This window comes from Salmo salar, chromosome 12, assembly GCF_965601325.2.
Source record: "Salmo salar chromosome 12, fSalSal1, whole genome shotgun sequence".
Lineage (NCBI taxonomy): Eukaryota > Metazoa > Chordata > Actinopteri > Salmoniformes > Salmonidae > Salmo > Salmo salar.
The window spans coordinates 88954881-88979547 of NC_138302.1; the positions used below are offsets into that span (position 1 = coordinate 88954881).

A 24667-nucleotide genomic window follows, 5' to 3' on the forward strand; every position below is an offset into this window, starting at 1 on the left:
ATGCTGTTGGAGGATTTTAAAAGAAACCTGCCTGATAGACTTGTAGTTCATTTAAATGAACAGAAAGTGGCGACATTGGCCCAGGCATTAGTGTTGGCAGATGAGTACGCTCTGACACACGATTGTGTTTGCAGCTGATTGGTTGGCCCCATCGCTGATTGGAGCTCTGACCCCTCCCTCTCGTCAGGGGAAACGGCTGGCTCTTCAATTACCAACTCCTTCTCCAGCTTGATAAAAGTCAGTGTTGCTTTGTCAGAAAAAGAGCTTATTTTTATGTCCTGTGTTGATTGTTGTGGCGGTCAGTAAAAGTTGTGGATGTTGTTTTGTAGCCCCTCCTTCCGAGGTATGTGTATACCAATAGGACTTAGTGTTTTTGGTTATTGAAATTGTTCACTCAGTATTAGTAATTATTCTGTTTCATTTGTTCTGGGGGAGAAGGGGAAGGCACCTTGGGAGTGTTTAGGCAAGATGCATGCAGGCATACATAACCCGTAGTATTTAATCTGTCTATGCACACTAGGTAAGATGTGGGTGGACCACCCCCTGTATTTTGGTTAGTGAGCCAGTTGGTGCTAAAGCTTTGGTAAGTAGTGGGAAGGTAGGAGAGGGGACTCTTTAACTTATTTTCTTTGCTTTGGTTAGGTCCAGCCCCTTTCCCCCCCCACCTTATCGTGTTTTAAGGAATAATAAATTCCCTGTAACAGTATTTTTCTCTGCCTCTGTCGTCTTTCCCCGCACCTAAGATCACATACTTTTTTTCACTCCACGGGGAGTTGAGATGTAGCAGGGTGTTGTGTTCCCTCCAAGAGGCATATGTTACACACACAGATGGACTGACAAACATGAAAGACCAATGGATGGTCTTACAGATGCCTCAGCCAAATTTCTCTATTGCAAATGTCACATAGACCTACAGAAGAAGCCTGTCCATCTGATGTGTTGTCCATAGGTTTAAAAAAATTCTGGTAACTTTCCCCAAATTCCCATTCCCCCCCCCCCCCCCCCCCCCGGAAATCCTGGTTAGAGGATTCCTGGATTTCCTGCTTATTCCCTGGTGACTCCAGGAATCTTCCAACCAGTTTTTCTGGAAAACCAGGGCATTTGTGGAATATTACTAGAATTTTGCAACCCTAGTTGTCCATACCTTGCCTGTTGCCACTAAATGTTTGGCATCAAACATGTTTGTAAAAACAGATGATAATGAGAGGAATTCTAAATGAAATGGAGATGTTTTTCAGTATGTTGTCTTTTTCTTATCACTGAAATGATAAGTAAAAAAAAAAAAAACACAAACTGCATGGGACTGATGATGCATGATTACAAGAGAGCCTCTTGTGGCAGCTATTAAAGGACACACAGAGGGGACAGGGAGGACACTGACTAGACTGCTGCACCACTGACTGGCCTGTTGAGGAAGCAAATGACCATCTTTTAACATAAGCACAGATTGTCAACATGCACAGGCAGCCATGCATAAATACCACAGAGCTTAGAGCCTGTTAATTAAGATCGGCAAGGAATTTCTTAATTTAAATAGCGAGTATCCTAATAGCCCACATGCCTTTGAGAGCAGGTTAATTAAAACATCTGACACTTTTTACATGTTTAGACTAACATAAGGTAAAGGCACCCCAAAAATCCATATCTATTGACATATTACACAACATTTCTTCAACAGTGTATTGTCGTTCAATACTGGTCCCCCACACAGTTCCAGTTTAGTACTGCTACGGGCCTGATTCAATCATCAAGCCCTTGATTCATTGAAACAGGTTTATTGGTGCTGGTCAGAGACAAAAGCCTGTACAACAGTGGGTTTCCAGCCAGGTCAGCCCAGCTGGATGACGAATTCAATTACCTTTTCAACAGTTTGTTTCAAAGCTTACCTTACTCTACTGAACAAATCTATCACAAATAACGAGCCATTTCAGTGGCAAATTAATGTTAGGCCACCACACCAGACCTAACATCACATTTGTTTATAAGCAGGGGTGAAAGTAAGGCGGTATGGTCCAGGCAAAATAAAGTGTGGTATGCCATACCAGTTAAAAGGAAGTCAATCACAATTAAAACAAGCCCAAAAAACTATAGGCTATTATACCATTATTTGACATTACTGCATATAAGCCGCATGAATAATTAGCGAATTGACTGGAAATCGGTTGGTATAAGCTCCAAATTGAGTTGTGGTTTGACGAGCAGTGGCGGTTCTAGACCATTTCAACTGGGGGGGCCAAGCTGGGGCCAGTTGTACTGTTAGAGGGGCCAGTTACATTAGACGTTATTGTTGTCATATCGTTCTCTTCACTGCATTAGCAGGCAAAAGACCATGCTCCGCGTTGCCACTGTCTAATAATTACTTCATACTCCACATTTAAGGGGGCCACAAGGGGGTCCAAAATTGTTGTCAGAACCGCTAGTGTTGAGGTGAACACTTACATGTTGTCACGGCGGAGATGAGTGACCGAGACCGTGGCGCGTGGACATCCGTGCAATGGGTCAGTGTCGCTTTAGTTTTTTTTACAATAATTTCCTCCTCCAGGTTAGATGGAGGTCATATTGTATTTCTGTCTCCACTTTTCGTAGGCCAATTATATATGGATCAGACATCGTTTTTATTGATCTGTTTGTCAGTCAGCAGAGTAGGCTCCCATGTATTTTTTTATAATATAAAAAAAAAAGAGTGCACGCACTTGGATATCCCGTACCCGTAAGAAATTAAATCTACGTTCACCCTCTGTTTATACGTATTTTCATCTGACGAATGTCTATATTATTTGGGAAAACCCTATTCGTTTCGGATACCCATTATTCTAGTGACTCAATTCCCCGAATGTGTAGAGGGCTGGCTGCAGGTCTCGTGGGCGGAGATAATCGCACCGATTCTTGGAAAGTGACTAGGGGGAAGGTAGCGGTAAAGTCCGATTCCTGGCAGCGAGCGCAGCAAGACCGAAAGACTGAATTACTATGATGAATTTAGACTCACCAGGAACGAGCAATTATTATTATTTTTTACACTGGCATTCACAGTAACAGATTTCAAATAATAAAATGTGGACACGCTCGGTGGCGGTGCGCATGACGTCAGAAGCTCCGGTGTACTGAACACTTCTCAGAATAGAATCACAGAGTAGAATTCTTGGAATTGGTTCATTTTAAAAGCCGAACCCACACACCCTCCCTCACATGCTAAGAACCCATTTTAGAGACAACACTCATCTGCTACATTTCACATTTATTTTAGTGCTTTTGAATTAGATTATTAGTTTATTCATTTTCGGGTGCGTCTCTATTCACTGAACATTTGCGTGAGACATTAATTAGAATAAAATAAGAACATTCCTTTGTATCGACCAGCTATATATTTTCGTAAAAACCGCTGTGGAATTAAACTATTGTGGAATATTGAAGACTCACCATCATGATTCTTTGTGTTCAAGGGTAAGTTCACATTTGTATGTCCCTGTTTGATGTAACATTTCATGCTTTGATGTTGATATTCAAAATCAAATGGCAAAGACAAAAGTAGTGTTTCTCTATAAATTCCATTTAATTCAATAACAATTCCAGGTCATTCTTAGAATTCTGAAATAATTCAATTACTGTCAATTCCAATATTTAAATTCCAAGAACTCAATTCCCAATTAAATATTATCACTAACAATTGCACAAATTCTGTTGTGCAGATAGCCTAGCTATACTGTAAATATAAATATACAAGTTGAAATTTAAAACAAATCCTGCAATACATTTGATACTAGGTTCATTAATTATAATATTACATTCCAAAAATGAAATGTTTTTACAATTCCAATTCAAACAGTCCAAACAGTTTAAATTCTAATCCAATTCAAAATCCATAACTTGAAGATTGTTTAAATTCGAATTGAATTGAACAGATTCTCCTCTTCATGCGTGATTTCAAGAATTTTATTGGAATTTCGAATTAAACTGGAATCGACCCCAACCCTGTTGTGAATTCATATATTATAATACTTCCAATTGTGACAAGTCTAACCCGTTTCTGAGCATCTGAATCAGTTCACACTCAGTCAGTGACACTGCTTGATGTCAGGGGTCTTTGTCTGGCCAATGTTACAAGGAAGGGAGCCATCTGAGATTTAATGTTGAGATTTGAGGTCTTGTAAAGCCACCACTCCCAAATGATGAGCTTTGTTCTAGCAAAACATTTTACCCCCCCAAAAAACATTAAGGCCAAGGGTGGACTGGCCATCTTACATTTCAGACAAATGCCAGATGGGCTGGTCCATTTTCAGCCCATTGGGCCTGTCTAACTTGGTTTTTTTTGTGTGCAAAATGACAATTACTTGACTAATAATGGGGGCCTCAGGGGAAAAAAATGGTCCAGTGAGGGGTCCTGGAGGGGGAAAAAAATGGTCCGGTGAGGGGTCCTGGAGGGGGGAAAAATGGTGCAGTGAGGGGGCCTCGAGGGAAAAAATTGCCCGGTGTGTTAGCAATGCCAGGGCAGATTTCTGGTTTCAGTCCGCCCCTTGATTAATTAGCCTATGACAATATTAGGACTTATCCTTTAACAGGATAGTGGGTAATGTAATGAAAGATTCACCTGGTTGTTCCCTACTGTCTCCTACACTTGTCCTGTGCTCATTGTTGTAGTCTCTTGTTTACAGCCCCAGACCACTGCTGTCTGGCAGCCCCACAGAGGGCCCCGTGGGCATGCGGACAGGGAGCATCTCCTCACCTCACTGCCTTCACAGCACCCCTCCACAGTGGGACCCCACGAATGACCTGCGCACCATCGCCAAAAACTTCTTCTACCTTGATACCTCAGGTAATGCAAATTGAATATTCAAACTGTAAACTCCATCCAACAGGCTCCCTAAACCCCTGTTATGGATTTAATGTTTTTGGTAACAAGAGCTACTTGCGTTTCAATTCATCCAGCCGACTGCTTACTCCAGGATTATTACTAAAATCTAAACCATTGAATAAGTGAATAAACTTTGACCTCTCTCTCTCTGCAGGCTGGTACTGGGGAGCCATCACAGCAGGTCAGGCCCATGCAGCTCTCCAGGCAGCGTCAGAGGGGGCCTTTCTGATTCGAGACAGCAGCCATCCCCTGTACATGCTGACCCTGTCTGTTAGGACTGCCCGTGGCCCCACCAGCATACGCATCCAGTACAGTGGAGCCCGGTTTCTGCTAGACTCCAGCTCGCCAGCCCGACCCAGCCTTTTGTCCTTTCCTGACGTGCCTAGCATGGTGCAGTACTACGTAGGACCAACGAGGAAGGTGCAGAAGGGCAAGGTGGAGGAGACTCATGGCGCCCAGCCCGCCCAGAGGACAGTTCAGGAGAGCACAGTAGTGCTGAAGCTCAAGCGGGCCCTGCACAAGCCCCAGGCCTTCCCCTCCCTCCAGCACCTCACACGCCTCACCATCAACCGCAGCACAGGCTGTCCGGACCAGCTGCCACTGCCACGCCCACTGGTGCGCTACCTGCAGGACTACCCCTTCCATGTATGAGGGTCCTCTGGTGCTGAATTAAATGAAACAGTTCAACTAAACCTTGAGGAGCGCTGTCAGTAAGAGGTCCCTGGCAGCTGGAAACAACATCACTGCACTGGCAACTAATGGAGCCACGTCAGACATAAGGTTGGTCATGAGACCATGTTTGGGAAAGAACCTTCTAGAAAATGGTGCCTGGTTTTGGATTTGTCAGAGGGAAGTGGGGTTCTGTGTACCACCCCAATTCACAGAGGTGATTCACTGGAAAACACATGGTGCATCCTCGTGCTATGAGGGATAGAGGTTTTCTTTCTGTTTCTGAGCAGTGAATTGTTTTTCAGTCAGATGTAAATTGTTGAATTTTTTGTTTAGTCAACATTGTCATTTTTTTACCCCCAACACTGTACATATCCCTTTTTTTATTAAAACAATATTCAACATGAGTTATACTGCTCCTGTCTTCAATGTCCAGTTGTCTTTTGGTGGGTCAAATGCCACAGAGCTTTATAGCCTACATCCACAGAAGAAAAAAAATGGGTTGCATGGGCAGTGTGCCCAATCTCAGTTATCTGAAGCTATCTTTATAACAGAGATTAAACCCCCCTCGGGTAAGTGTGTACACAGCAGAATCGACGAGGCAGTATAGGCTGGATTCAATGTGCTTTTGTGTAAGAGTGAATCTGAGTCAGCAGCCAAGTCAGCGGGGAGGGCGAATCCCTTGATTCGTAGAACTACTGAATGCCTTCTGGGAGGGTGAAATTCTGAGAGGGAGGGTTCTAAGAAAAGCCTCTCAGTAATTACCTTCAGCCTACTCCTCGCTCTGTCACCCTCCTTTATTGCCACACAAACACACATTAGCACCTACAATGTCCTCAGGTATAAATGTAGCCCATTTATGCGTGTTTGTGAATTTCTACACTATTTGAGATCAGTAGTGTGTACTGTACGTGGCAGATAGATGGTGGGTGTTGAGGCTGTAGCAGGCTGGTCTGAAGCCAGTGAAACAGGATCCATATCTCACACATTCTCAATGCTGGTCCTATCTGTGTTGCACTTCTTTTTTTGAAGGATGCAGAAACGAGGCCTATAAGGGACAGAGAGAATATGAATCGGGCGTTCAATATTAATACATTTCTTGATCGAAGATTTTGTAAATGGAGTTATTTAACAAAGATATAGCAATCTGATTTACTCCTGACCTGTCAGTGATGTCACGATGCGTGTGCAAGTAGTGTAACCCTTCAACACTTTCCTCTACCCACTGCTGGATGAGATGTGGATGACGTGGGTCTACTTCCAAGTATACACGACTGCAAGACAGGAAGAAATGAAAACACAGTGAAGTGAAACTTCTCAAACCATTGAAAAACAGAGATCAAAGTGGTGAGATCTGCTTTACAATAGATCCAACAGAGTGACTAGACAGAAAGCTTCTTCGTGTGCGCCACAAAACGGTACACCTAAAATAATATTGGCCTACTGTGACTATTCCCTTAAAAACAAACACTGTGGCCTGCATAAACACTTCCAATACAATTTGGGGCTCCAGAACTGACTTGAGTTTCACCATAAGGATAAGATGAGAGGTAAGGTCACTAGGAACAATGGGGGGAGGGATATTATACAGATAGCAATGATACATTCATATTGACCAATTTCAAGGGTGTGATTTTATGTTATGTTCTAGATGCAGAAAATACACCCAGTGCCTTACCCATCGTTTGATAAGAGCTTTGGAGCCAGAGTCAGAATGTGTCTTATCACCTGCATGCCATCTTTCCCCCCATCCAGAGCAGCATGGTCCTCAAACCTGAGGATGTCAGCACAGAACACTGGAGTTCATATACCTCCATTTGAACTCTAAGTGTGCGTGCGTTTGTGTGTGCGTGCGACTGCTCATCTCACCTGAGGATTTCAGGTTCAAGTGATGTCATATCCTCTGAGAACAGGTACGGAGGGTTGCTGACCAAAGCGGAGACTGGACTGCACATGCTCACAATTATGTTTGCATCTAGAACATAACATAAAATCACACCCTTGAAATTGGCAAATATGAATGTAACATCTGTATGGTTTATCTTCCTTTACCGATTTTATAATATCCCTCCCCCCATCATTCCTATTGACCTTACCTCTCATCACATCCATATGGTGAACCTCAAGTCGGTCTTGGAACCCCAAACTGTAACATACAGCCAATCAGGTTTGCACATATTCACAAAACATTAATTAATGTCGCTAATCAAAATCAGCTAATCAAAGTAAAATTGATATCTTGTGTTTTCATGATTACCTGTGTGAGTTCTCTCTCGTCAGATCCACAGCATCCTTGTTTTTATCTAAAGCAATAGCTCTGAGCTGGGAGAGAGAAACTAAAATATCAGTGTTGTTCGAGTGAAGGGGCTCAGAGATCAAGGAACATGATTTGAAAGAAAGGGAGAAAGTAAAAGAGCGGGAGAGCACACCTGTGGGAGGCTCTTAAGTAGACTGAGGGAGATGGCACCAGAGCCACAACCCACTTCCAGGCACCTGAAACTGGTCTCCTCACTTAATCCAGTCCCCTGCTTCATCTGGAGATCTGTAAGCACTAGGCCAACCAGCTCCTACACACACACACACACACACACACACACACACACACACACACACACACACACACACACACACACACACACACACACACACACACACACACACACACACACACACACACACACACACACACACACACACACACACACACACACACAGCTTGACAGAAGGTCATGTCTCTGCAATGGAAATTCTGACGACAGTCACAGAATGAAATATGTAAATGCACTCTTATCACAAGAGACTATGGTCCCTTGTATTTCAAACAACTTGTTTTATAGTATGTGTGTAAGTGACTTGCCTAGTTAAATAAAGGTTAAATAAAAAAAGTGTACCTCAGTTTCAGGTCGGGGGATAAACACGGGAGGTCTCATCTTCAGTGTCAGATCTCTGAAGTCCCACTCTTCAATCACATACTGCACTGGCATTCTGAACACACAGCACATTTCACATGTTCACGCAATGTAGGCTACACTTTCCAATGAAATTCTTAGCCTTTCACAGAGACAGAAGAATAGGTCAAGTGCACTGTCACTGACTGTAGCACGTTTAGACTAAGCTTGTATGTACCTGGTGAGACGTCTGGTACAGAGCTCCCATGTCTGCTCTGTCTGTTCTTGTGTCAGGAATTCAGCCAGCCTGTCCTGTCCAATGCCCTCTAACTGTGAGGGGAAGAGCCTGAGGGTTAGATGATTCCTTCAGTGGGAGACCGATAGACTGACAAGGATACAAGCTGGAAAGGTGAACAAACGATTTGCAAGGATCATATTTTGGGTTCAGAAACTCACTGTTTTAGCACCAAGCAAATGTGCAATGATGTACTGGCTGGAGAGATGTGGCTCTGAGACACCTCTTTGCTGGAAATGGCCTGTCCATAACCTGACAGCTTGCTCCACCGTGAGCCTGCTAGCTGTAGGTAAGGCTGGGACGCATTCAGCCACACACGGAGACGTGCACAGCCACTGGAGGAAGGGAGAGAGCGAGACGGCGATAGAGAGAATATTATGAGGATATATTACGAGGCTTCATTCAATAATTAATTCCAGCTATGGTTATACTGTAAACAACGCACGTTGCTTGCAATCCACGTGCAACACTTTATAGGAAAGGTCATCTTAATTTACCTTGTGTCCAATAAATCCGTCTTTAAGTGGTTTAAAGCAGTTATAAACCTCGTTCAATCGTCTTCGTAATCGTATCCACATGGTATTCCACTTTCTCTTGACACAAGACCAACACGTGAAGCAGTTGACATAAAGAAGGTAAAAAATGTAGCTAATGTGAAATTCCAATATAAGCGTTTGACTATATTAATGAATATTGTGTAAAACCAGCTGAATGTGGTCTAAGTAAGTTGACTGTACTAACTATTAAATACAAAAGAACCAACAATTTAAATCATTCATTAGGGGTATTCACTTCCGGGCATCATTCCTTTTTTCAGAATAAAAGTGCATCAGATTAATATATAAATCTTCCACATTTTTAAGAAGCAAATTGCAGTACATGCTTCAAATTAATTCATACTGGATCTACATATATTTAACATTTACTATAAAGATTTAATTTCCCAAATCTGACATCCATCAACTTGTTTGGCGTGTCCTGGAACGTACCCATCCGTAAAGCGCAGTACGGGTAAATTATGTTCGGGAACTCCACCATGTTTCATCGATAGCGCAAGGTTGTTGTTAGCCATATAGCTAGCTAGCATACCACTTGTTCGATTGTATTTACGCTGTGGTATATTTTTTGCATGACATTTACACAGATTGGTCGTCAATTGCAAGGAAATACAAGAGGATCCAGTTGTATGTTTCCACATTAGCCAGAGAGCTAAATTAGCTGGACTAGCTAGCTAGGGTAGACTGTCAACAACAACCCTTCCCTGCTCTGTTAGGAATTAGGAGTCATAGCTACTACCTAGCTACAGTAACAAGAGTGACTTACAACCACTAGATACACAGCTACTGTAGGTCTTCTTCAAAAATATTTATCTTCAATTGAGCATTCACATTGTCTGAGAACTGAGTAAGAGATTGACGCAGTTGGAGTTGCTTTCTTTCTTTATTATACTACCTGAAGTTTAAAGTCCTTTTTACAACGTCTTCATGGGGATGAGTCGAATAGAGTGTATATTTTTTAGTGAGTTTCACCCCACACTGGGACCAAAGATTACTTATCAGGTAGGTGTACAGTACAGTATATGTTTTGACAGTTTTTGCAACGAGTGTCAAGCTAACTTTCTAATCAAATCGCATTTTATTTGTCACATGCTTCGTAGACAACCTGGCGGGTAGACTAACAGTGAACTGCCTACCTTACGGGTCCTTTTCCAACAGTTAAAGATGAGATCAAAAATAGAAATAGTGACCTAGTGAATAACGAGTAAATATAACATGGCTATATACAGTGGTGTAAAAATACATTAATGTACTACTTAAGTAGTTTTTTTTTTGTGGTATCTGTACTTTACTATTTATATTTTTGACAACTTTTACTTTGCTACATTCCTTGACAAAATAGTGTTCTTTTTACTCCATACATTTTCCCTGACACCCAAAAGTACTCGTTACATTTTGAATGCTTAGCAGGACAGGAAAATGGTCAAATTCACACACTTATCAAGAGAACAACCCTGGTCATCCCTACTGCCCCTGATCTGGCAGACTCACAAAACAATGCTTGGTTTGTAAATGATGTCTGAGTCCTGGAGGGTCCCCTGGCTATCGATAAATAAGTAAAAAACTAAAACGGTGCCCTCTGGTTTGCTTAATATAAGGAATTAGTCATTATTTATGCTTGTACTTTTAATACTTAAGTATATTTAAAACCAAATTCTTTTAGACTTTTACTCAAGTAGTATTTTACCGGGTAACTCACTTTTACTTGAGTAATTTTCTATTAAGGTATATTTAGTTTTACTCAAGTATGACAATTGGATACTTTTTCCACAACTGGCTATATATAGGGTTTAGAAAATAACATGGCTTTTCAGGGAGTACCAGTACTAAATCAATGTGCAGAGGCACAAAGTAATTGAGGTACCTATGTACTGTACTGTACATGCAATGCATTCGTAAAGTATTCAGAACACTTGACTTTTAACACATTTTGTTATGTTACAGCCTTATTCTAAAATGGATTATTAACTGGGTGGTTCCAGCCCTGAATGCTGATTGGCTGACAGCTGTGGTATATCAGACCGTATACCACGGGTGTGACGCAACATTTATTTTTACTGCTCTAATCTAACGAAGCAAGTCAGTTAAGAACAAATTCTTATTTACAATGACGGCCTACCAAAAGCAAAAGGCCTCCTGCAGGGACAGGGGCTGGGATTAAAATATATATATATATATTCTCCACCGATTTCTCAGTTTGGCTGGGCGGCCAGCTCTAGGGAGAGTCTTGGTGGTTCCAAACTTCTTCCATTTAAGAATGAAGGAGGCCAGTGTGTTCTTGGGAACCTTCAATGCTGCAGAAATGTTTTGGTACCCTTCCCCAGATCTGTGCCTCAACATGACCCTGTCTCGTAGCGCTATGTACAATTCCTTCGACCTCATGGTCGTAGCGCTATGTACAATTCCTTCGACCTCATGGTCGTAGCGCTATGTACAATTCCTTCGACCTCATGGTCGTGGCGCTATGTACAATTCCTTCGACCTCATGGTCGTAGCGCTATGTACAATGCCTTCGACCTCATGGCTTGGGTTTTACTCCGATATTTACCACAGGTGGATTCCAGTCACGTTGTATAATCGTCTCAAGGATGATCAATGGAAACAGGATGCACCTGAGCTCAATTTCGAGTCTCATACCAAAGGGTCTCAGTACTTATGTAAATAAGGTATTTCTGTTTTTTATTTTTAATACATTTGAAAACGTTTCGAAAAACCTGTTTTCGCTTTGTCGTTATGGGGTATTGTGTGTAGATTGATGAGTACATTTATTTATTGAATCCATTTTAGAATAAGGCTTTAACGTAACAAATGTGGAAAAAGTTAAGGGGTCTGAATACTTTCCGAATGCACTGTATAGGTAGAGGTTAAGTGACTATCAGCAGCTTATGTGGTGAGTATGAAAGTGTGAGTGTGTGCGTTGCATCAGTTTACGTGTGTGTGTCGGGGGTGTCAGTAAGTGTGTGTGGTCACTGCTAAAGAGTTAGTGCCAAAAAAGGTAAATGCAAGTAGTCCGGGTAGCCCTTTGATTAGCTGTTTAACAGTCTTATTGGTTGGGGGTAAAAGCTGTTCAGGGTCCTGTTGGTTCCACACTTGGTGGATTGGTACTGCTTGCTGTGTGGTAGCAGAGAGAACAGCCTGTGGCTTGGGAGGATGGAGTCTTTGACACTTTTTTGGGCCTTCCTCTGACATCGCCTGGTATAGAGGTCCTGGATGGCACGAATCTCAGCCCCAGTAATGTACTGGGCCGTACGCACTACTCTGTAGTGCCTTGCGGTCGGATGCCAAGCAGTTGCCATACTGGTGATGCAGTCAGTCAAGATGCTCTTGATGGTGCAGCTGTAGAACTTTTTGAGGATCTGAGGGCCCATGCCAAATAATTTCAGTCTCCTGAGCGGGAAGTGGCATTGTTCCCTCTTCACAACTGTGTTGGTGTGTCTGGACCATGATAGACCCTTAGTGATGTGGACACCGAGGAACTTGAAGCTCTCCTCCCGCTCCACTACAGCCCTGTCGATGTGGATGGGAGAGTCCCGTCCGTTTCCTGTAGTCCACGATCAGCTCCTTTGTCTTACTGACGTTGAGGTAGAGGTTGTTGTCCTGGAACCACACTGCCAGGTCACTGACCTCCTCCCTATAACCTGTCTCATTGTTGTCGGTAATCAGGACTACCACCGTCGTGTTGTCGGCAAACTTAGTGATGTTGTCGGCAAACTTAGTGATGTTGTCGGCAAACTTAGTGATGATGTTGGAGTTGTGCGTGGCCACGCAGTTGTGGGTGAACGGAATACAGGAAGGGGCTAAGCATGCACCTCTGAGGGGCCCCCGTGTTGAGGGTCAGCATGGCTGTGTTATTGCCTATCCTCACCACCTGCGGGCGGGCTGTCAGGAAGTCCAGGATGCAGTTTCAGAGGGAGGTGTTCAGTCCCAGAGTCCTTAGCTTAGTGATGAGCTTCGAGGGCACAGTGGTGTTGAATGCTGAGCTGTAGTCAATGAACAGCATTCTCACATACTGTAGGTGTTCCTTTTGTCCAGGTGGGAGAGGGCAATAAAGACTGTGTCATCTGTGGATCTTTTGGGGCTGTGTTCTATCTTTTCCCATCTTTGTATTGTGTTCTATCCTCCAGGTTCCAGAGGAGTACATATCCCGGGAGCTCTTTGACACAGTACAGGTGTACATCATTACCAAACCAGAACTGCAGAACAAACTCATAACTGTGTACGTACACTTGGGAATTTACATTAGGATATTTTTATTCATGGTCCAATTTAACAACAGGTCTTATTTTTCTCTCTTGTGTCTGTTACTTGAACTATGTAAAGAATTTATTTGGGCTGCAATTTCTTCCTTTCCTGTGGCGGCCCTCATAAGAGCCAGTTTCATCATAGTGCTTGATGGTTTTTGCAACTGCACATTTTCCGAATTGACTGACCTTCATGTCTTAAAGTACTGATGGACTGTCATTTCTCTTCGCTTATTTGAGTGGTTCTTGCCATAATATGGACTTGTCTTTGATTGATGTAGAACGGCCATGGGGAAGAAGTTAATTGGTTGTCCGGTGTGCATCGAGCACAAGAAGTACAGCCGTAATGCTCTGCTCTTTAACCTGGGCCTTGTATGCGATGCAAGGACTAAGACCTGTGCCCTTGAGCCGATTGTCAAGAAGCTGTCAGGGTACCTCACAACGCTGGAGGTAAAAGGATCTCCCTAGAGGCTGGTGCTCTTTTTGAAAACATCACAAGATCTGAATGTCTTATGGGATATACAGGTCATAGTGTTAATATTTCTCTTTATTTTGCAGCTGGAGAGTGGGTTCATATCGAACGAGGAGAGCAAACAGAAACTGCTACCTATTATGTCCACGTTGTTAGAGGAGCTAAATGCTACCGGAGCCTGTACCTTACCCATCGGTATGTGTGCATTTGTACTCAGCAATGTGTCAGACAGTCTTTTCTCTTTCTCTCACACACCATTCGTTCCCTCCCTCTTATTTAGATGAGTCCAATACAATCAACCTGAAGTTGATTGAGCAGCGCAGGGACCCTCTGATCGTGCAGGAGTATGACGTGCCTGTCTTCACTCAGTGCAAAGACCACTTCATCAAATCCCAGTGGGATCTCACCACTCAACAGGTAGGTCTTTCCGCCACACCGACAGTGGCTCACACAGATAGACCCACGCCTCATCCATATCGGAAGCAGTGTGGCTGACAAGCAGTGTGGCTACAGTGTGGCTGACATCCCATCAAGGGTTTCAGAGAAACAATGATTTGTCTATACAGTACCAGTCAAAAGTTTGGACACATCTACTCATTCAAGGGTTGTTCTTAATTTGTACTATTTTCTACATTGTAGAATAATAGTGAAGACATCAACACTAGGAAATAACACATATGGAATCATGTAGTAACCAAAAAAGTGTTAAACAAATCCAAATAGATTTTATATTTGAGATTATTCAAAGTAGCCACCCTTTGCCTTGATGACAGCTTTGCACACTCTTTGCATTCTCTCAACCAGCTTCATCTGGAATGCTTTTCCAACAGTCTTGAAGGAGTTCTCACATATGCTGAGCACTTGTTGGCTGCTTTTCCTTCACTCTGCGGTCCAACTCATCCCAAACCATCTCAGTTGGGTTGAGGATGGGTGATTGTGGAGGCCAGGTCATCTGATGCAGCACTCCATCACTCTCCTTCTTGGTCAAATAGCTCTTACGCAGCCCGGAGATGTGTTTGGTCATTGTCCTGTTGAAAAACAAATGATAGTCCCACTAAGTGCAAACCAGATGGGATGGTGTATCGCTACAGAATGCTGTGGTAGCCATGCTGGTTAAGTGTGCCTTGAATTCTAAATAAATCACCAACAGTGTCACCAGCAAAGCACCATCACACCTCCTCCATGCTTCACGGTGGGAACCACACATGCTGAGATCCTCCATTTACCTACTCTGCGTCTCACAAAGACACAGAGGTTGGAACCAAAAATCTCAAATTTGGACTCAGACCAACGGACAGATTTCCACCGGTCTAATGTCCATTGCTTGTGTTTCTTGGCCCAAGCAAGTCACTTCTTCTTATTGGTGTCCTTTAGTAGTGGTTTCTTTGCAGCAATTTGACCATGAAGGCCTGATTCACACAGTCTCCTCTGAACAGTTGATGTTGAGATGTGTCTGTTACTTAAACTCTTTGAAGCATTTATTTGGGCTGCAATCTGAGGTGCAGTAAACTCTAATGAACTTATCCTCTGCATCAGAGGTAACTCTGGGTCTTCCTTTCCTGTGGCGGTCCTCATGAGAGCCAGTTTCATCCTAGAGCTTGATGGTTTTTGGGACTGCACTTAAAGAAACTTGACTGACATTCATGTCTTAAAGTAATGATGGACTGTCGTATCTCTTTGCTTATGTAAGCTGTTCTTGCCATAATATGGACCCCTTTTATCTGTATACCACCCCTACCTTGTCACAACACAACTGATTGGCTCAAATGCATTAAAAGGAAGGAAATTCCACAAATTAACTTTTAACAAGGCACACCTGTTAATTGAAATGCAATCCAGGTGACTACCTCATGAAGCTGGTTGAGAGAATGCCAAGAGTGTGCAAAGCTGTCATCAAGGCAAAGGGTGGCTACTTTCAAGAATCTCAAATGTAAAATATATTTAGATTTGTTTAACACTTTTTTTTTATTACTACATGATTCCATATGTGTTATTTCATAGTTTTGATGTCTTCACTATTATTCTACAATGTAGAAAATAGTACAAATAAAGAAAAACCCTTGAATTAGTAGGTGTGTCCAAATTTTGGACCAGTACTGTGCGATGTCATCATGCACCTGTCTCAGATTAAAGCGCTGATGAAAATGATGTCAGAAATGTGTTGAATTCTGTTGTAGATCCTGGCCTACATTGATGGGTTCAGGCATATCCAGAAGATATCTGCAGAAGCGGATGTTGAACTTAATCTAGTCCGGATCGCCGTACAGAATTTACTGTGAGTGCTGTAAAACTGGTAATATGAAGCAACAGATAATGAACCCATTGGAATAGATTCAAAGAGAACATTCTTTATGATGAAACATGCAACATTTACCTATGAAACCATGGAATAGATTCTAAGATAACATTCTTTTTTACAGGTATTATGGTGTTGTAACCTTGGTATCAATATTTCAGGTAATGAAACCCTCAGTAACAATACCGTCTTTACATAATGTCTTCTTCATCTGAAATGTGGTGTGTGTGTGTGTGTACAGTCCTGCTTACACACTGTATGTTGTGTCTCTCCAGTACTCCAATGTGTACTGCACAACCCCTACAGTCCAAAGCCTGATAGATGACAGGTCCATTCAGGAGGAGTGTCTCAACTATGTCACCAAGAAAGGTAACAGCCAGTTTGGAAAGTTGTAGTCAGAACGAGTTAGAATTTGTTACAGTCAGTGTATGATAAGTTCTGCTGTCTGTGTGCTTCAGGACAGAAGAGAGCCTGTTTAAGGGATGTGTTCCAGCTGTACTGTGGTCTGACTCCAGGCACCACAGTTCGCGACCTTTGCTCCCGCTACTCACAGCAGCTGCAGAGGGTAGATGAGAGGTGAGTTACCAATCATCCATGTTGACTCATGATGTTTATGTGGTTGACATGGACCTCAATGTCCATATTTATTTATTTGTTTATTTGTCAGGGACCATGTACAACATGCCATTGCACCAGATTTAGCTAGATAGCTAATCTTCATCTACGCGGAGAAGTGTAGAGAATAGTGTTGTTTATATCATGTGGTGCTCAAACAGGAGGCTGATCCAGTATGGACTGATGAAGGCTCTCATTCGCCGTCTGCAGAAGTATCCTGTTAAGGTGACACGAGACGAGAGGAGCCGCCCACCACGCCTTTACACTGGTTGCCATAGTTACGACGAAATCTGCTGCAAGACGGGTAGGTTAAGACGTTTATGATGACACATTGCTGGTTTTATAGTGATGACAAATGTGTTTAGGAAGATTAATAATTACAGCGGGCTGGATAAGTATTTTGAGAAATCGTTCTATACTCTAATCTCTCATGGCAGCGCCTTTCCCTGTATTTGCAGGAATGAGCTACAAAGAGCTGGACGAGCGCTTGGAGAATGACCCCAACATAATTGTGTGCTGGAAGTGATACCCTGGCTTAATCAGCAACCACACTCACTTTGATAGAGAAAGCCATCTCTCTAACAAAGACAGACACGAGGTCCGATTGTACTGAAACAGAGGCCTCCTGCTCGTCTCTCATCTGACCCACACAACTGCCTGCTGTCCAGGAGACACAATGTGGATCAATCTCGGCCAAAGATGCCTTAAACTGACTTTTCTATCGTTGTTGTCTGTGGACTTCATCTGAAATGTTCTGGAAATTATCTGTGCATTCAAAGGCTGAGACATGTAGGAATTTTTATACTAGTAGTATGTCACCAATGTCACTTGTTATCATTCTCAGGTTTTTCCATCCAGACTTTGAATCAATAATTGTGGGATAGTTTCATTCAGAACAATGAATGGAATCATTTAAAAAGACCACAAAAATTAGGAATGTGGCAGGTAGCCTAGCGGTTAAGAGCATTGTGCCAGTTCAGCAAACATTCGCTAGTTCAAACTCTTGCGCCGACTAGGTTAAAAATCTGTTGATGTTCCCTTGAGCAAGGCACTTAACCGTAATTGCTCCTGTAAGTCGCTCTGTATAAGAACGTCTGCTAAATGACTCAAATGTAAAATGTGCTTATTAATGTACCGAAAAATGATAATACCAACTCCTTACAATAATAAAGATGCTTTGTCGATTTGAATGACCCATTGTCTGACTGTGTTTATCTTGCTCACGTCATTTACAGTGCCTTCAGAAAGTATTTATACCCCTTGACTTATTCCACATGTTGTATTACAGCCTGAATTCAAAATAGATTGAATTGATTTTGTTTCTCACCCATCTACACAGTTTTTTTCAATAAATTTGCTAACATTTCCAAAAACATGTTTTCACTCACATTATGATGCTCTTAACCCCATAATGTGAGTGAAAACATGTTTTTGGAAATGTTAGCTAACTTATTGTAAATTAAATGCAGAAATACAGTCTCTCATTTACAGAAGTATTCACACCCCTGATCTCAATACATGTTAGAATCACCTTTGGCAGTGATTACAGCTGTGTCTTTCTGGGTAAGTCTCTATGAGCTTTGCACACCTGGATTGTAGAATATTTGCACATGCTTAAAAAAATTCTTCAAGCTCTGTCACGTTGGTTGTTGATCATTGCTAGACAGCCATTTTCAAGTCTTGCCATAGGATTAAGATAATTTAAGTCAAAACTGTAACTAAGCCACTCAGGATCATTCAATGTTGTCTTGGTAAGCAACTCCAGTGTATATTTGGCCTTGTGTTTTAGGTTATTTTCCAGCTGAAAGGTGAATTTGTCTCCCAGTGTCACGACCGTCTAGGACCAGTGGAGATGTGGAATCAGGAGCAGGAGACAGAGGGCCGGAGCAACTATGTTTTAATAATAATAGTAACACGCAATAGCCGTAGGGCACCAGGCGCGTGGCGAAGTCTGCCAGGGGAAAACACCTTCCCAAAATAAGCGCACTGGAAAAAAAAGCGCACGGGGCGCAGCCCGGCAATATAATAGACAATAACAGTTTACAATCACAACTGTCCTGAGTGGACAATAAACAGTCCCGCACGAGAACCCCAACTGAAAATACACACTAAATAACCCCCCACTAATGACAAACACAAAACAGGTGCGAGATAGACAGACAAAACCAAAAGACACAGAAACAACGATCGGTGGCAGCTAATAGGTCAGCGACGACGACCGCTGAGCGCCGCCCGACCGAGGAGGGGCGCCACCTTCGTTAGATACTGTGACAGTACCCCTCCCCTCGCGCGCCGACGCCGGCCTCGGGGACGGCCCGGAGGGCGAGGCGCCGGCCGATCCGGACGGCGACGGTGGAATTCTTGTAGCATAGGTGGATCTAGAATGTCCGCCGCCGGAACCCAGCACCTCTCCTCCGGACCGTACCCCTCCCAGTCCACGAGGTACTGCAGGCCCCCGACCCGACGTCGGGAGTCCAGGATGGCTCGGACTGTGTACGCCGGGGACCCCCGATGTCCAGGGGGGGCGAGGGGACCTCCAGCACCTCATCGTCCTGCAGTGGACCAGCTACCACCGGCCTGAGGAGAGACACATGAAACGAGGGGTTAATACGGTAATATGAAGGGAGTTGTAACCTGTAACACACCTCGTTTATCCTCCTCAGGACTTTGAACGGCCCCACAAACCGCGGACCCAGCTTCCGGCAGGGCAGGCGGAGAGGCAGGTTCCGGGTCGAGAGCCAGACTCTGTCCCCCGGATTATACACTTGGGCGTCACTGCGGTGGCGGTCAGCGCTCTCCTTGTGACGTTCACCAGCCCTCCTTAGGCACTCCTGGACACCATTCCAGGTCTCCTGAGAGAGCTTCACCCATGCCTCCACCGCAGGAGCCTCCGTCTGGCTCTGTTGCCATGGCACCAGGACCGGCTGATACCCCAATACCACCTGGACGGGTGATAGGTTGGTAGAGGAGTGGCGCTGAGAGTTCTGGGCCATCTCGGCCCATGGCACGAACTGCGCCCACTCCCCTGGCCGGTCCCGGCAATACGACCGCAGGAACCTGCCCACATCCTGGTTAATGCGCTCCACCTGCCCATTACTCTCGGGGTGGAACCCCGAGGTCAAGCTGACCGAGACCCCCAGCCTCTCCATAAACGATCTCCACACCCTGGACGTGAACTGGGGACCCCGATCAGATACGATGTCCTCGGGCACCCCATAGTGCCGGAAGACATGGGTGAACAGGGCCTCCGCGGTCTGCAGGGCCGTAGGAAGACCGGGCAAAGGGAGCAGACGGCAGGACTTAGAGAACCTGTCCACAACGACCAGGATCGCCGTATTCCCCTGGGACGGCGGGAGATCCGTGAGGAAATCCACCGAGAGGTGAGACCAAGGCCGCTGTGGAACGGGGAGGGGCTGTAATTTCCCTCGAGGCAGGTGCCTAGGAGCCTTGCACTGAGTGCATACCGAACAGGAAGAGACATAACGCCGAACATCCTCAGCCAAGGTGGGCCACCAGTACCTTCCCTTCAGGCCCCGCACTGTCCGTTCCACCCCAGGATGACCCGAGGAGGGTAGAGTGTGGGACCATCGGATCAGGCGATCGCGAACACCAAGCGGAACGTATTTCAGGCCCACGGGACATTGAGGAGGAGTGGGTTCTGACCGACCCGCCCGCTCGATGTCCGCATCCACCTCCCAGACCACCGGTGCCACCAGACAAGAGGCGGGGAGTATGGGAGTAGGATCGATGGTCCGCTCCTCGGTGTCGTAGAGACGCGACAGTGCGTCAGCCTTCCGGTTCCGGGAACCTGGAATGTACGAGAGGGTAAAGTGAAACCTCGTAAAAAACATGGCCCACCTTGCCTGACGGGGATTAAGCCTCTTCGCTGCCCGAATATACTCCAGGTTACGGTGGTCGGTCCAGATGAGAAAAGGGTGACGTGCCCCCTCAAGTCAATGTCTCCACACCGTCAAAGCCCTGACCACGACTAACAGCTCCCGGTGCCCCACATCATAGTTGCGCTCCGCCGGGCTCAGCTTCTTAGAAAAGAAGGCACATGGGCGGAGCTTCGGAGGAACGCCCGAGCGCTGCGATAGCACAGCTCCTACCCCAGCCTCGGACGCGTCCACCTCCACTATGAATGGCAAGGAGGGGTCCAGATGCGCCAGGACGGGTGCGTTGGTAAACAGAACCTTCAGACGATGGAAGGCTCTGTCCGCCTCTGCTGACCATCGTAGCCGCACCGGCCCCCCTTCATCAGTGAGGTAATGGGAGCCGCCACCTGGCCAAAACCCCGGATAAACCTCCGATAATAATTAGCGAACCCCAAGAACCGCTGCACCTCCTTCACAGTGGTTGGGGTTGGCCAATTACGCACAGCCGTCACGCGGTCACACTCCACCTCTACCCCCGAGGTGGAAATGCGATATCCTAGAAATGAGACGGCTCATTTGAAGAACTCGCATTTCTCAGCCTTGACGTATAGGTTATGCTCCAGCAGCCGCCCAAGCACTTTACGCACGAGGGACACATGCTCGGCGCGTGTGGTGGAGCAAATCAGGATGTCATCGATGTACACCACCACACCCTGCCCGAGCATGTCCCGAAGGACCTCGTCCACAAAGGATTGGAAGACAGCGGGAGCGTTCTTTAACCCATACGGCATGACGAGGTACTCATAATGGCCCGATGTGGTACTAAATGCGGTTTTCCACTCGTCTCCATCTCGGATACGCACCAGGTTATATGCGCTCCTGAGATCTAATTTCGTGAAGAAGCGCGCCCCGTGAAATGACTCCACTGCCGTAGCAATGAGAGGTAGCGGGTAACTGAAACCCACTGTGATAGCATTTAGACCTCTATAGTCAATGCACGGGCGCAGACCTCCCTCCTTCTTCTTCACGAAAAAAAAGCTCGAGGAGACGGGGGCCGAATGTATCCCTGTCTCAAGGACTCAGTGACGTATGTATCCATAGCCACTGTCTCCTCCTGAGACAGAGGATACACGTGACTCCTAGGAAGAACCGCATCGGCCTGGAGGTTTATCGCACAATCCCCTCGTCGATGGGGGGGTAATAGAGTCGCCTTCGTCTTACTGAAGGCGATAGCCAAATCGGCATACTCTAAGGGAATGTGCACCGTGGAGACTTGGTCTGGACTCTCCACCGTAGTCGCACCGATGGAAACTCCTATGCACCTACCTGAGCACTCCCTCGACCACCCCGTAAGAGCCCTCTGTCTCCACGAAATCTGAGGGTTGTGCGTGGCTAGCCAGGGATTCCCAGTACCACCGGAAACGCTGGGGAGTCAATGAGGAACAGGCTGATACGCTCCTCATGACCCCCCCACGTCTGCATAACCAGTGGCACTGTGACCTCCCCTACTTGGCCTGACCCTAGCGGTCGACTATCTAGGGCGTGCACGGGGAAGGGGTGGTCCTTTGTCTCCTTCTACAGGAGAGATAGCAAAGTACATTAATGGAAAATGGTAGAAGGTTCTGTCTGAAGATGGCTAAATTGGACGGCCAGGTCTGGATTGCTCTGTTCTACCTGGTGCTGAAAGAAGACTGCCAAAGGAAATATGACTTCAACAACTTCAACAAGAACCAGCGCTTGAAGGTACAGTAGCCTCAGCCAGTACTGACGCTTCTGACAAGAGTGGCCTCTGAACTCTAACTGTCAAAACTATAGCTCAGGAAGAATGTCTGTTCAGATCATTGTCCTTCAAAATCTTTTCTAATCTCCCCTCCGATTAGAAAACAGATGAGGTATCCCGGCTCTGTTTTGACTGGTGTTTTCTCTTATTATTTCTATGATTGTCTCTCCTTCCTGAACATACGTGAGGATAGAATTATGAGCTCTGAGAACTGTGCAGGATAGCATAGGTGGTCTATCAGACATACCACAATGCAGACAATAAAAGTCTAACTCAAACTGAAACTTATTTTGTGTGTAGCTGTGGTTTCCTGACAGAGGTGTTAATAGACCAGCTTCCCAACCTGGTGGAGCTCCAGCGCTTCCTCAGTCACCTCACTGTCACAGACCCTGCTCCTCCAAAGAAAGACCTAATATTGGAACAGGTGAGGAACACACACACACACACACAGGAACATGCACACGCACACCAGGGTTTCCGTTAGCCGGCTTTTGCCTATAAAATAAATTAAAAGCCGATTAAGTGAAGTTGTAGCTGGGGCGGTTGCATATTATACATCCCGATTTCACACTTCAGCACCATTCTCTCACTCCTTGCGCACTGCCTTATGTGCATCAAATCACATTTTATTGGTCACATACACATATTTAGCAGATGTTATTGCGGATGTTGCAAAATGCTTGTGTTCCTAGCTCCAACAGTGCAGTAGTATCTAATATCTAGTATCAGCATGTATCTGCTGCTGAGGAGAGAGAGGAGCAAAAGTTAAAGGAAAGTTAGAGAGTATGTCTACAATGAAAAGCCTACCAGAGGAATGTCCTCCGTATGGACAACTTTTAGTATTGTAGTGGACAAAGATGAGAAGAAAGTTGGTACGACCAAATGCAGGCTACTGTGCAACTCGCTATTCAGGTAGGATGCAATTTTGGAGAAAAAAAAAAAAAAATAGTATTTATAATAATTTGTATTATCATTATTATTAACGTATATCAGTGGTCACCAACCTTTTTTGAGTCAACATCACTTTCTGAGTCAAAATGCAAGCCGAGATCTACAGTTCAGATTTTTTTTTAACATTACTTAAATAACGTAAGTCTATGCAACATTAACCTATGCAGTAAGCTATAGGCCCAAAACATTATCACCGCATATTGGCTTTGCTTGAATTGCCCTGCCAATGCATTTTTGTACTTCTCTAACCATTTTATTAAAATTATATTTCAACATTTGAAGTAGGCTATATGATCACACTGGTAATAGATCAGTTGTTGTATTACTTGTGAGGCACAGCTGAGTGAGCATAATAATAATAATAATGAACTTTTTTCATTTTACTGTGCTGATGGAGCCTGCATCTGATGGTCAGTCAACGTCCCACCACTCTCCCTTTCCTCCGCTGACACTGACCAAAAATGGACACCGTCTTCCAGCTAATGGCAAAACTCAAATCACACCGCATTATTTCTGCCTCATGCACAAATTCATGTTGTTACTCCTATGACCAGAGAAAGTGAAACATTCCTCGATATTAAAAAAGACCCAATCTGCTAATAATAACAACGCAAGCCTATCGATACACTTTTCGAGTCATTCATTGCAGCTGCAGTGCTGGTTGTAGTGCGAGTGGAAGTAGGAAGAACGCGCATTTTATAGCTTATAAAAGTGTTGAATACAAAGTGTTGACAGTGCTGAGTAAAATCTTAAACATGAACTCAGTCATAAAAACAGCAGCTCTTTGCTCTATTCATTGACAGTCTCTCTCTAGTCATGGTTTTAAAAGTTTAGAAATCTCACAGTATCAACTTTGCTGTAGCTTTCTTTTACGCCTGCTACATTACTGCAGACATGTTAATCTGAACCATCCGATTGGCCAGTGGTAGGCCTATAGCGCACTTGATTTGCTCCCCCCGGGAAGGCAGAGTTTGTACCTTCAGAGATATAAAATGGTTCACAATGGGAATATGTCGGGTGCACCTAACACAAACAGCGTGAGACGAATAAAAAACAAATAGGAATGAAAGCCTTGTAGTTGTTTTTTTACAGAAATGTTTGGTAATCAACTAGGAATGCCTTGGCGATTGACCGGTTGGTGACCACTGCTGTATATCATTGTTATTACTGTAGGCCTAT

At 44.5% G+C, this 24667-nt stretch overlaps 3 protein-coding genes across 9 annotated transcripts; 2 read left to right on the forward strand and 1 right to left on the reverse strand.

Annotated features, from left to right (window-relative positions):
- Positions 1-2815: 2815 nt before the first annotated feature.
- LOC106565979 (cytokine-inducible SH2-containing protein) lies at positions 2816-5925 on the forward strand. The gene is made up of 3 exons (XM_014133705.3): positions 2816-3441; positions 4650-4810; positions 5004-5925. Exons 1-3 carry the CDS (start codon positions 3422-3424, stop codon positions 5498-5500), a joined length of 678 nt encoding a protein of 225 aa, XP_013989180.1. The 5' UTR covers positions 2816-3421; the 3' UTR covers positions 5501-5925.
- On the reverse strand, positions 3527-9485 carry hemk1 (HemK methyltransferase family member 1). Of its 2 annotated transcripts, XM_014133704.3 has the most exons (11): positions 9199-9485; positions 8863-9036; positions 8645-8736; positions 8410-8503; positions 7948-8085; positions 7776-7840; positions 7615-7664; positions 7388-7493; positions 7197-7292; positions 6682-6792; positions 3527-6566 (listed from the first exon to the last, which is right to left on the reverse strand). In XM_014133704.3, the coding sequence occupies exons 1-11, from the start codon at positions 9277-9279 to the stop codon at positions 6500-6502; spliced, it is 1074 nt and encodes a 357-aa protein (XP_013989179.1). In that variant the 5' UTR covers positions 9280-9485; the 3' UTR covers positions 3527-6499. The 2 variants fall into 2 exon arrangements, with proteins under 2 accessions (XP_013989179.1, XP_045547822.1); XM_045691866.2 differs by lacking the exon at positions 9199-9485 and having other exon boundaries at positions 8645-8752; positions 8863-8990.
- On the forward strand, positions 9058-18075 carry tusc4 (Tumor suppressor candidate 4). 6 transcript variants are annotated; one of them, XM_045690432.2, is made up of 12 exons: positions 9737-10260; positions 11812-11924; positions 13383-13474; positions 13781-13949; positions 14058-14166; positions 14252-14388; positions 16149-16246; positions 16392-16428; positions 16543-16636; positions 16726-16843; positions 17044-17186; positions 17320-18075. In XM_045690432.2, the coding sequence occupies exons 2-12, from the start codon at positions 11847-11849 to the stop codon at positions 17406-17408; spliced, it is 1164 nt and encodes a 387-aa protein (XP_045546388.1). In that variant the 5' UTR covers positions 9737-10260; positions 11812-11846; the 3' UTR covers positions 17409-18075.
- Positions 18076-24667: the final 6592 nt, after the last annotated feature.